The sequence below is a fragment of the Crassostrea angulata genome, chromosome 10 (genome assembly GCF_025612915.1).
Source record: "Crassostrea angulata isolate pt1a10 chromosome 10, ASM2561291v2, whole genome shotgun sequence".
Classification (NCBI taxonomy): Eukaryota; Metazoa; Mollusca; class Bivalvia; order Ostreida; family Ostreidae; genus Magallana; species Magallana angulata.
This window is the reverse complement of record NC_069120.1, coordinates 26,156,916-26,170,659: the sequence shown is the minus strand read 5'-3', so window position 1 is coordinate 26,170,659 and position 13,744 is coordinate 26,156,916. Positions and strand designations below refer to the sequence as shown.

General features: G+C 31.3%; 1 protein-coding gene across 1 annotated transcript; it reads left to right on the top strand.

Moving 5' to 3' along the window:
* The first annotated feature begins 40 nt into the window (after positions 1-40).
* On the top strand, positions 41-13,231 carry LOC128167588 (uncharacterized). The gene is made up of 8 exons (XM_052833385.1): positions 41-184; positions 1,111-1,225; positions 1,428-2,307; positions 3,112-3,206; positions 3,776-4,055; positions 4,816-4,967; positions 7,853-7,958; positions 10,202-13,231. The coding sequence occupies exons 1-8, from the start codon at positions 168-170 to the stop codon at positions 10,384-10,386; spliced, it is 1,830 nt and encodes a 609-aa protein (XP_052689345.1). The 5' UTR covers positions 41-167; the 3' UTR covers positions 10,387-13,231.
* Positions 13,232-13,744: the final 513 nt, after the last annotated feature.

Sequence of the window (13,744 nt, the reverse complement as noted above, 5' to 3'; positions counted from 1 at the left end):
AATGTCGAGTCCCATTATTCAATAGAATTTGTTGTAAGAATAGATTAGACGAAACAAATTTTCCGGGATAGGAGAGTTCCTATGTGACAGGTTGCAGCAACATACTGAGCTGGTGAAATCTAGCCGATTGTTTTGATGATTTGTGTCTGGTTAATTCATATTTTACAATGACATCTAATACGAGGTACATGTCACTTTGAGTTGACAAATATGAACGTTACTCCGAATCTAACATCAGTTGATATTCTGACACTATAACAATTTCACTTCGTGCTAAATGTTTACAGATTGAAACGTGTCTATTTTTCGGTGAAAGGCTATGGTTGGGTTCTTTTTAGTTAGTATATAACATTATTTATACGATATTTGTTCTACGATACATGAATTATAGGAGAATGACCTAATGGAATAAAAATAATGCAGTTTTATTTTTAACGGTAATGACAATTGTAATGCATTGATAGAAAATTAGAAATGTCCTATTCACTCAGTATTTTCAAAAGGAATCAAGTGAAGTCGTACCCAAACTGACTTGTAATCGAATGGTCCGGTCATACCCAAAACTCTGTGGTCCACTCGTACTAAACATTTGATTACAACTTCACTATAGTCAACTTGTACTCACGAACAATGTATTGAAATTATTATAATTAAAAAATTCAAGAGTTTTTTAAATACTTGTCGAATGCATAACATCTTGTTTTAAAAGATGTACAGTATCAAATTTTGGTAAATGTCTCTCGAAATCATTTTCTTCTCCACTCTTTTGGATTAAATTATTATTCTTGAAAATATTTTAATGTGTTGTACTTCTACATTCAAATTGATCAGTTGATGAATGTCAGTCATGTCATTTGTTTACTTAAATTCCCCTTACTATCAGACTTGGTTTGTATAGGTGAATTACCAATAAAAACTACATGTAGCATGGAAATGTTCTAGATATATTAATACTTTTAGACACTATACCAGGCCATTACATACCATTGTAAAAATACATGCAATTTTATCAGAGTTGAATAACTTATTCAAGAGAGTTTTGTTTATGGATTTAGCATATTTTGAAATATATGAGATTTTGAAGAATAAGTATGATATTTACATTTACAGCAAGCCAAAACCAGCATGGCAGAATTATGTAGCAGATTTTGCAAACATGTTAAAGGCTTTTATTGGCTCCAACTACTTAACCGTTTCCTATGCATTTTTACAAAGTGGTTTAGGGGTAAGTTACATGAAAAATGTTACAAAGAACAAATCTGTACATTTATTTTTAAATACATGTATTACACAATCTTTGTTCTATTAATAGTTGACCATAAAAGATATTTATGTCTTGATTATTAGATAAAGAATATTGAACATGTGTATGTAACATGAAATCTGCAACAGTTGTAACTATAATGAACTGCCTTTTTTCTTTGCAGCTGGGATTTGGTGGACTGCTTTTGATTGCCTTGGTGACTGATCACTGCTGCCACCTAATAGTTAAAACAAAATACCATGCCATCAGACATGTAATAGAATTATACAAAGCTTCCACAGAATCCTCAAATGTTGCCTCTTCATCTGCCGGAGACAATGATGCAGAACTGTTTTCTGATGACGAAGATGATGACATAGTTATATATGATGTGGATGAAGCGTCAATGATAGAACAGCACATGCTGAAGCACATGTCCTATGGCGACATAGGACAGATCAGCATGGGTAAAGTGGGAAGAATCATTGTGAACTTCTGTATTGCAATGACACAGTTCTGTTTTTGTGTGAACTACTCCATCTTCCTGGGAAATACTGTGTATTCGTTATTTCCATCCAATGTGTGTTATAACGGCATTGTAAATGTGGACAATGTAAGCTATGTAGCTAAGATAGAGCCTTATTGTGAACTTCGTTATTTAGGACTAGTGCCGAGTACTATTATCAAGCCAACAAAAAGATCCATTGGAACTGATTTCACGAATTCTTCTTTATTGGGTGTCCTACCTGGAAAGAATGATACAGACACATCTGATATGCCTCTGACAAATTTAAATGGCTCAGTCACAAGTGCATTCTTTGAAAATATTTCCACATCAACAGAAATGCCTTTTGCAAATGCAACATCCATGGCCATGTCAAATATAACAGGGGAAGTAATCCAGTCCACTGCTCCTGACTTGAAGCTATTAGTGCTGGCTCCTCTTCCTTTCTTTCTACTGTTTGCACTCTTCAGAAATGTTAGAAAATTAGGATTTATTAGTGTAATAGCTAATGCGTCCATTTTATTGGGAAGTGCATCTGTCTTCCTTTACTTGATAGTTGGTAAGTGGATTTTATTACAGATTTAGCATGTTTAGTTTTGAAATACACTGAACATTGTTTTAGAATTTATCGTTTGAGTACGGAATATAGCTAAGAAGTCACCAGTATTACTGGTATACATGTATCTTCACCACTGAAAGTCATGTCATAACTATGCACTTTTACCAAACATAGTTTTTAATATCATGTTGTTTTAGTGGTGTATTTTCTTTTGTCAGATTGGCAAGGTTTTTTTTTTAATTTTCACTCATGAGGCCACACCAATATTATTTCTTGTTCGTTGGATCCAGTGCGCTCGTATTTGAATAAAACTATACTAACAATATTATTATTAATTTCCCATTTTCCAGGAAATTCTGTGCTGTTTTCTGTTCTAATTCCACCCAGTCTCTATTTTTCGCATTTTATAAAATAGTTTTAATTTATAAATCAGAAGCAAGTAGAAAAAATATAACCATCCGCACAAATTTATTTATATACCGCCTAAATATATTTTGCCACAAAAAATGATAACTACCTATGTTATTTAATCGCTTGCCCACTTGTACCGGTACTTTTTTACACAGGATGTCCGTTGAAAAAGAAATCATATTGGTGTGGCCTAATTTGAACTAATGTAATAATCCTCTTTAATTTTTAATCATGTTAATCACTACATTTTAAACTTTTTCCATTGATTAAAAAAAAGAAAGAAAATGAATGCAAATACTTCAAATGTACATTAATTAACAGATCTTTAATTATAGATCATCATGAAGCATTGACATTTGTCCATCTTACAACAGTAGGTTATTACAATTTCAGACTTTCAAATTCACGACACAATAATATGGACGAAATGGGAAGGACTTCCTATATTCTTTGGTATGGTGACTGCTGCATTTGAAGGGATTGGTTTGGTATGTGATATTATCTTAAAATTTTAATTTGGTACCATTACATGTACATGTAGAGGTTGAAGATATGTGCACATATGTATTGTTTAGATGTATATATACAGAGGTTCTAAGTACCTTTGAGTATAAACAACTATGATATACACAACAAGAAATTGCATGATTTTCTTACTATAAAATAATCTAAATTGTCATGATTTTAAAGTATATAGTCTACTGTGGTTTCATTAATATTCAAGGGCATCAATTTTCGTGCATAAAGTGAAAATCACAATTTCAAGGATACGTAAATTCGTGGCCAATGACCCTATCAATACAAAATGTTAATAAAAATTGCACCTTAATGAACATTTAATTCCATGGATCAACTAAACAATGAAATCCACGAAAATTGGTATTCAAAGAATATTGATGAAACCACAGTATATGATTTAATCATATGAAATTTTGATCATCAAAGACACTTCTTGAGAATGATATGGTGAAAATAGTTTTTTAAAAATTTTAATGGTTGAATTTCAAATAAATTAATTTCCACATGGCTATCAATGTTTCTAAAAAAATTTATTTAGATCATTCCAGTAGAATCCAGCATGGAGGGAAATCGTCACAACTTTGCCGCCTTTCTTCACGGTGCAATAGGTGTTCTGGGTGTGATCCTCGGAGGATTCGGTGTGATGGGGTACCTCCGGTTTGGAGAGGAACTGAACCAGATGTTGAACACGAACATTCCAGCCTCCAGCTGGGTATCGGTGGCCGTAAATATCTGTGCAATCCTAGGGGTATTGTTGACGTTCCCACTTCAAATTTACCCTGTGATAGAAATGTGTGAAATTTTCCTCTTCTCAGAAGGTAATGCATTCATATGTTATAGGGTGATTGTATGTGTATGTATAATTATTCTTTTTTTAAGGTTATAATTTTTATATCCTTAGAATCTCTTGTGCTATGATGCTTATTTGGACTCATGGAGATGATATATGCGATTTATTTTCATATAAAAATTAGTTTTCATTATCATATTCTAAATGATGTTTCGAAGATTCACAGAGAATTGTGGTAAATATTTTATTGTTGGCATATCTATCATATCTATCAATTTTTCTATTTATTTGTCCTTGTTTGGCTATAACATACATTTCTTGTATTTGTTATAAATAGACTTCATATTTGGCTAAGTAAATGGTCAAGGCTAGATGTTAATGTCATTTGCAAAGGTCATTGATGTAGGTCAAAGAACATACTGTAAACATACCGTATTACATTTAGCTGTGTATCCTATTTAGCATTTTTGGCGGAATGTGGCTTCCGCTAAATCAAGTACATCACTAAATGCCATGCATAAATGTATAAGAATAGTCACATTCAGGACTATGTTAATTCAAATCAACGCTAACTTGTTCAAAAACTATTTTGCGCCAAATATCATACACGCCAAATATAATATGTTACAGCATTTGCATCATGGGACATTACGATAAAGGAGGACTTAGTGTTTTTCAAAGACATCCTGTATACCGTACATCTATCCCAAGAAAAAAACCCAATATATACATGTAGTTTTATATGTATTGATAATTTATTAACTATTGCATCTTTATCTTTGATGAAGGTGCTCTCTGTGGACCAAAGAAGAGGTCCTCTTCACTGCTGAGTGAGGAAGATGAGGAGGAGGCTGAAGGCAAAGAGTCCCTCCTACCGGATGCCTCGGAGAAGTCATATACAGCTCTTCCAGTATCTGTAGCAGCACACATTCCTAAGTCGGTAAGTTCTAAATGTGTGCGTTTTACTAAGACATATATTTTATTAGCTCACCTGAGCTTGGCTGTTGTATCCTTCACTATAATAAACTCTTGTCATTTCTAAAATCATAAAAGTAGTTTTAGAGCTTTTCTTTTTGTAGACTTCTAATTTACAAAATCTGTTAGTTAAATTCATAGTTTTAGTAGCAAGAAAGTTGAATGGCTAAATTGTTTACAAGTGCCTCAAGCATTAGTTCTGAAAGAAGATATTTTCGATTTTACTTTTTTAAATAAGATAACATATAAGGTAGATAACTTCTATGTTAGTTATGACATTTTAAAAAATAGATCAAGACTTGTGAGATCTGGATGAAGAGGACCAATCAACGTTGGCTAAGAATTGTCTAGCCTCAAGTGTGATCACAAGTAGTATTTAAGTGTCTCATGTTTCGCCATTATTGTTTTAATCTGTTCCCTTTTCAATTGAATTTGATTCTTCATTAATTTAGTTACTTGGTCATCTTTAAAGCCCCATTACTAACTTTGTCTAGCACTTCATGTTTACAGGTTACATTTATTACAAGCAGGCAAAGTCTGCATGCATTGTTGTTAAAAAAAAATTTTAATTTTATCTTTACTCCTGAAAAATATTTTTGTATTTATCTAATTAGTGGTTGAATTTGATGCCTATCGCAGGCACCAGCATAAGATATATACATTTGCATAATTTTATTTGACATATTTATGTTCATTTGGTCATAGTTTGCTATATGGGTAAGTAGTATATGAGGGATTTTAAGAGAGGATATGTACACAAAATATGGCATGCTCATTCATTTTTATCGACGATTGAAAATTAAGGTAACTTACTACATCAAGAATTATACTTTTTTAAGACACTACATCACAAGATGGCGATTTTTTTTTTTGAAGAGTTTGTATCAATTTATTTGGTTAAATATCATCAGAGCTCAGTTGTTAAAGTATCGATCGGGCTTGTGAACCACAGCTAGATCATGAATTTCACCATGTGTGAACATGACTAAAAATCAGTGATGAAAGTTTAAGCTCGATTATTAGGTTATAAAGAGCCTGATTTAAAAATTTAACATATTTGAGTAATCCAAAAGATAGAAGTGCTTTCTACCTATAGTATTTAGTTTATCTATATGATATTAAGTAATAAATAAATGATGTTTGCACAAAATAATGAATATTATTAATCCATAGAGCATCACACCAATATAAAACTTTATAACATTCACAAGATCATTGGCTTGAAGAACTTTGAAAGCGTTGTGTCCTGTAGCCATTCATTTTCTGAAAAACTCGGGAAGCTGAATCAGAAACTATGATTGCTTAGTAGAGGGTAATTTTTTCCCAAAAAGTCAAACCCTGTTACTCTTTGTTGGTAAAATGGTTTATATGGGTATATGTTACAGTTGCAGGCTTGAAGCAGAAAGAATACATTGTCATCATTTTATTTCAATGATCATTTAATTGTTATTTCCCTATAAACAAACAAATTTAGCATCATATTGTTTACATGTAATGTATGTGACATATGTTAAGATAATAAACCAGTATACTTCGACCATTGGCATATCTCCAACAATGGTCAAGTCATGCAGATCGAAGGCTTATTATTGATTTTATTCAGTTTTAACAGCTGGAACTATCTTGATGCATGCATGCAAGATTATAACCTGATTATGAGCAAATATAATAATTTTAGGGAATAAAAATCAGTACACCGTAGTTAAAATTATTGAAATTTGAACCTGAAACAAAAGGATTATAAGAGTGAATTGAAAAACATTGCCTAATATATAAATTAGCAGAAATATACTGAGATAGCTTTTAGTTACCGGTATTTCACTTTATTTACTTGTAAACATATTATATTTGATATGTATCAGATATTTGGAAATTAGTTTTGAACAAGTTGGCATGGATTGGAATTAATATACTGTATTTCATGCTTTTACCGATAATATACAATCAAGGGAAGTTAAAGCGATGGAGACAGACATCAAGGAAAGAGTTGCATGCCCTTAATCTTTCTTTTTATATGTCGGTCGAAAAATGATTTTTTAAAAATTAGCTTGTAGATTCAAAATGGTTTCATATTCTATTTGATAATATGCAAACAAGAATGTTATAGGAAGAAAGTATATCAGCCTCAGATTTTTAAGAATTAAATATAACAAAATTAATATGAAATAGGTTTAATGTGCGTACATGGTTTCAGGGGGGGGGGGGGGGGGGGGTCATGCCTCATGTACCTGTGGCTTTTGGCATTTTAAAATAACACTGCATGGTTGAAAATTTAAGAGAATTCTTTATTATTTATTTCAATCTTTCAATTTAAGTTGCATATACTGCTATTTCTCTGTGGAAGCATTTATTTAGAAATCTAAAAGTTACAATTTTTGTGAATTTTTTTGGTACCTATCACTCAGAAATTTAAATGTGCAACAATTATGTAATGATATCTTTATTCATCGTTAAGTTCAGGAAAGCCAATATAGGAAGCTACTTCCTCACCTGAAAAAATTGGAACATGGCATCATAGTATATTGTACTGTGAACAAAATGGCGCTTATTTCTGAATGCTAAATTATATCTTCAAGTTGTTTATTCTATAATTATTAAGAATAAACATGATCTTTTAACTGTATGGGATCATATATAATAGTCACTTGATTTTAAATATTTCAATTGTATAATCATATGATTTAACAGAAAGATGTAACTTTATTTTAATTGATTAATTACATACAAAGCTATGTGTCAATTACAATTGACCAGCAATAATGTATGTATTATTTCATCAACATTACGTATACATTGAATAATGATCATAATTAAAAATTTTAATTTCTTTATAATGTACGTGTTTTACAGGTTCCAGCTTGGAAGAGAAACATATTGCGGATGCTGATTGTACTGTCATCCACTGGACTGGCCATCATCTTCAGAAATAGTTTTGCCCTGGTGGCAGCATTTACAGGTTAGATGTTTTGAATACTGTCTTACATGGAAAGTGATTTGAAGGTTAATAATCAAAAACACATTTACAGTAATCAGAAACACACAGCTAATTAGATAAAAATTTCATCAGCACACAGTGAAGGGAAATATTTTATGCATTGATGTGTTGAATAATTTAAAAGTTGCACATTATACTGTATTTAGGGAAATTTTTGCCCCCAATTTATTTTCGCCTATTTCACCCTCCTTGTCATTGGGCAAATTTTATGAGTGGGCAAATTCAAAACAAGTCTTTAATTACTAAGTCAATTAGAAAGAGGATCTATCATACATTCCATTGTCTGTGCAAATTCAATACAGGGTGAAATTGTTTTTTGTAATGTGCAAGGGAGAAAAAAAAAGACAGAGTGAAAATAACCCTCGGTACAGTATTTTATTGGTTTAAGTTAAAATTCAATTTTTAAAGCATGATTGAAAAAAGAACTTTGAGTATATATATACTTTCTGAAAACCAATTGAAATTAGTATCAGAATTCATCTTAATAGAGAAACATTTATAAAGTATTTCTTTTGAATTGAGAAGAGTTCCATCTTAATTAACGACTCAATGCCAATAAATGTCTTTGCCAGCTAAACTATATATGGCTACTCTTATTTTCACGCTTTGGATGTAGGAGAAATTTTTGATTATTATAATTAGGTCACCTGAGTCACTCAGGTGACCTATTGCAATTGGTCTTCGTCCGTCGTCGTGCGTTAACAATTTTACATTTTTAACTTCTTCTTGAAAACTACCAGGCCAATCGTTACCATTTTTGGTGTGAAGCATCTCTATGGTAAGAAGAATTTGAATTGTGAAATCTATGGCTCTACCACCCCTGGGGTGCCACGGGCGGGGCCAAATATGCAAAAAAAAACAAATTTTCAAAAATCTTCTTCTCTACTCCCATGCATGTGAGGAAAAAACTGGTTGCATGGTTATGTCCATGAGGCCCTCTACCAAAATTGTGAAATTTATGGCCCCTGGGTCAGGGGTTCTGGCTCTAGGGTGGGGCCAATATGGCCATATAGTAAAAATGTAGTAAATCTTAGAAAATCTTCTTCTCTACTACCATATATATTTGTTAAAAACTAAATGCATGATTATGATGTCCATGAAGCCCTCTACCTAAATTGTGAAATTCATGACCCCTGGGTCAGGGGTTCAGGCTCTAGGGTGGGGCCGATATGGCCATATAGTAAAAATGTATTAAATCTTAGAAAATCTTCTTCTCTACTCCCATATATATTTGTTAAAAACCAAATGCATGATTATGATGTCCATGAAGCCCTCTACCTTAATTGTGAAATTCATGACCCCTCGGTCAGGATTTCAGGCTCTAGGGTGGGGCCAATATGGCCATATAGTAAAAATGTATTAAATCTTAGAAAATCTTCTTCTCTACTACCATATATATTTGTTAAAAACTAAATGCATGATTATGATGTCCATGAAGCCCTCTACCTAAATTGTGAAATTCATGACCCCTGGGTCAGGGGTTCAGGCTCTAGGGTGGGGCCAATATGGCCATATAGTAAAAATGTATTAAATCTTAGAAAATCTTCTTCTCTACTCTCATATATATTTGTTAAAAACTAAATGCATGATTATGATGTCCATGAAGCCCTCTACCTAAATTGTGAAATTCATGACCCCTGGGTCAGGGGTTCAGGACATAAGGGGGGGGGGGCAATATTGCAATAAAGTGTTAATGCATATAATGTTTAAAAATCTTTTTCTCTATTCTCACACATCTGTATAAAAAAAAACGACTAATAAGTATGTTTACCAGGAAGTCCTCTACTGAAATTTTAATTTTCATGTCCCCTGGGGTATGGGTTTTGACTCTAGGGCAGGGCCAAAATGGATGAATAGATGTTAATGCATATAACGTTAAAAAATTATCTTCTTTACTCCCACACACCTAAAAGGAAAACTGAATTCTTTATTTTGTAGACCAGATCTTTTAGTTTTTCACCAAAATTATAGGTTTCACAGATCTTTTTGAATTAAATGTGGTTGTCATTACAAATTTATAATTTTTCTACTCCAGTATGAAACCTAATTAATTAGATGCATATATGAGACTCCATGACAAGTTCGTGTATGGGATATATGCTACTCAGGTGACCGTTAAGGCCAATTGGCCTCTTGTTTTTCATTTCCTATTTCTTGAAATATAATTAAATGAGTTTGATATTGTTTTTTTTATCCTTCACCAGGTGCCATAGGAAGCTCGTTACTTGCCTACATCCTGCCTTGTCTATTTCATCTGAAACTGTGTCACAGGGACCTTCCCTGGCTCGTTTGTTTCAAGGATACTGTGATCATCATACTAGGAGTCCTCTGTAGTATTGTCAGTCTTTATTCTGTCATCATACAGCTGGTGAAAAACACTTCAGTTTAAGGTGCAACATATCTTTATCCATTACAATTTCTCGACTGAGCCCAGAGAGAATTATCGTTTTAATCAGAGGGATATTTTTACCTTAATACTGAACACTTCTTAATGCTAGAGACCGGGTTATATGTCTCAATTGTCGTTTTGCATGTTTACCAGTAATTTATTGAATTGATATTATAAGATATTATGCCCATTTTGGAATGGACATGATAATTAAATACCGGTATCCATACATATTTTAAAAATACTTTGAAATTTATTTGAAGCTTTTAGATTAGAAAATAAATATATACAAAGAGAAAAATGTGATTACCGAAGCAGTACCATGAATTAATTTAATCTAATTTACATGTATATGACTTAAATTAGCACCTTTGATTGGAATACATATAGTACTGTTGGTATGTAAGCTTAATCATTACATTTATTAAATATAACATGCCTGTAGAAATTTTTGTCAAATTTTTATCATTACATATATTATAATATCAATATTATTATTCATTTCATAATTTGATTTTAGGATATGTTATTTTTTTTGGTTGTTAGACCAAACAAGTTTACTAAAAATTTAAAAAAATGACTGGATAATGAAATATCATTAATATATTCTAAAAGTCTAGTATCTTTATGTCGTTGTTTATTATTCTTATGCTAATATATGGTAATTCTAATTTGCATAATGTTTACCCAAATAGCTTCTACATGATAACTGTTTGTTTGACATTCCAATTGTGATTTAGTTAATATTCAAATGCAGTTCATGTGATATTATATATGCCTCTTAAACATATTAAAGTTAATATCAGTTTGAGAATAAATTTTAAAAGTTGCAAAGAGCAATTTAGTACATGCATGGATTCAAAAGCTTTGCTTTGTATATTAGCACATCAATCAGTATTTGAACCAAACAAATGAATTGGTTTGCTGTGTTTTCATATTAATGATGTTGAATTATTGATGCTTTACAGTATATCTACATACCGGTATTTATTATAAAATCATATAATATATGACATTAATTTTTTTTTCTTTCATATCAACATTTTTGAGAATCATAAATATAGTTTATTTTGCACTTACCTCAAAGTAAAAAGTATTGAATGTTGATCTTGAGGGATCTTGAATCTTTTATTAGAAATTTTTAAATTAATGCATGTATAATTTATATAGTGTAAAAAAAACCCCAAATAAATGCAGGTTTTCCATTAGAATCAAATCAAAAAGAACATAAGATTTGTATTAAGTTTGTAAGCTTCAAGTTTCCAGTTTAACTATAAGTAAAATGTTGAGGTTTTTCTGTTACTTTGAATTTGATATGTGGTATTGAATTTCTATTGGGGCTTTTTGCTACAGATAATTTATTGTAAGAACCTGGTGTTCATTATTTTCTGTCAGTATTTCAAGTGTGATATCTTAGCAGGAATTTTAAAATATTTTTGAAGTTTTAAAATTTTTTTTATTGTATTGAGATTGAAGAATTGTGCAATCATGTCCATAAATTAAATGTTTGAATGTTTATTACAATCAATTTAAATAAACTGCTCAAAGGTGGCTGTTTTCTTTCAAAAATTGTGTCATAAATCTATATAATTATATTTTGTGCTGGTTTAAACAGTGTTGATTTTTTAGAAATGTTAGCTGTAACTTTTATCTGTTGGCAAAAAAAAACCTACCAAAAAAACAAATTATGATTAAAAAACTGTGTAATCATTTGAATGAAACTTTGGGACAAGATATTGATTGCTCTCTGTCTAGTAACTAGTATTTTTTAGCTATTGAATACACAAGAAACAATCATGTAAAAAAAAAAAAACCAGGAATATGATTTTGCTTCATTTGTTTCCTCTGCATTATTTTTTAAATTTTTAAGAGGGTTGGGTTGTCTTCGACATTTTTAGACTATTTTGATCTCCTTTAGAAGAAGAGCTCTGTCTAAAGACATAGGGAAATATTCAAATTTCAAAGCTTAAATATATGGACCTTTCTCTCTCTAAATGATAGATTTCAGTTTTAAAAAATCTTATCTAAATATTGAAGGAAGATCTCGGGAGTAATATGTTGACCACCCAGCCTGTTTAAAATTATTACTTGCTTGTACTATTGATAAGTTTTGGGGTTTTTTTTTACAAATGCCAACAACTGGCATGCAATATTTGTTGTTTTGGAATTCTGTGATAAATTTATATGTTTGATTATTTATGAAAGACGGAGTACAAGAATAAGATTATTTTGAAACTCAAAATTATAAATCACAATATTGTCTGGATTTTTTTCTCAACAATACTGAGTGTTCATGTATTTTTTTTATTATTAAATAAGAGGGTAATTTGTATAAACTGCTTGTATATTTTTGCACATGTGCATTAGGAAAGTTCATATATTACAGAACAGGAAATGATTTATCAATTTTTTTTTTACAAAATGCATATCATTCTGATTTTTTGCTCAATACATTTGAATAGATGTATGTACACATCTCTGCTAGCCAAGGTGTTTTCAAAACACTAGGCTAGCTTGGTTGTTAATAAGAGTAGCAGAGTGGACTAATAACTCATTGCTATAGTCACGATGGTATATGCAAGACATAAACAGTGTGCTGGCAGTTTAAGCACTTTATATACTTATAACTCACTTGTTATTGATACACATAAGGTCTGCCTGACATACATTAATCTATCAATGAACATCTGCCAGGAGGACTGTACATGTAATTTTTATGATATTTACATGTAAATGTATGTAAATTTATGAACTGGTTGGTATACATGTATATTCATTTGATTGCACATGTAATGTTTAAGCAAGAAGCTTGCGCAATTAAAGAACTATTTTGTTGACAAATCAATATTAATACGGAGTTTTGTTTTTCTTATTCTGGGAGCAAAAGGAGAGATGCATTTTAGAAAAAAAACGTATTTTTTAAAAAATGTGTCACTTGGGCGCTGTTGATTTCATCTCTACAGGGGATAAAGTCTGATAGAAAAATTATTTTAAATCCAATCTAGTGTCACATATGTCCAAACCGCTTGAGTGGTCATCATATGCGTTGAAATATTAATTCGTCCAAATTGTTAGAAACGGCCATACACAAAGACGCAATATTGATTTTTGCTTTCCGTAAAATATGAAAGAAGACGCATTATCCATTTAGGGAACTGCAAATTCTTAAAGATCATTAACTATTCTTTGACACGTCCGAGTGCGAAGAATAATAAAATGTCCCCTATTTATTGATATTAAATTCGATATTTACTATATATCTACAACAATGGCATTCAGTCCTTTTATGAGGAAATCTTTATTAGACAACGAAAACACACTGGTATGCTTGACAAGGCACAGCTTGACTGTGTATTGT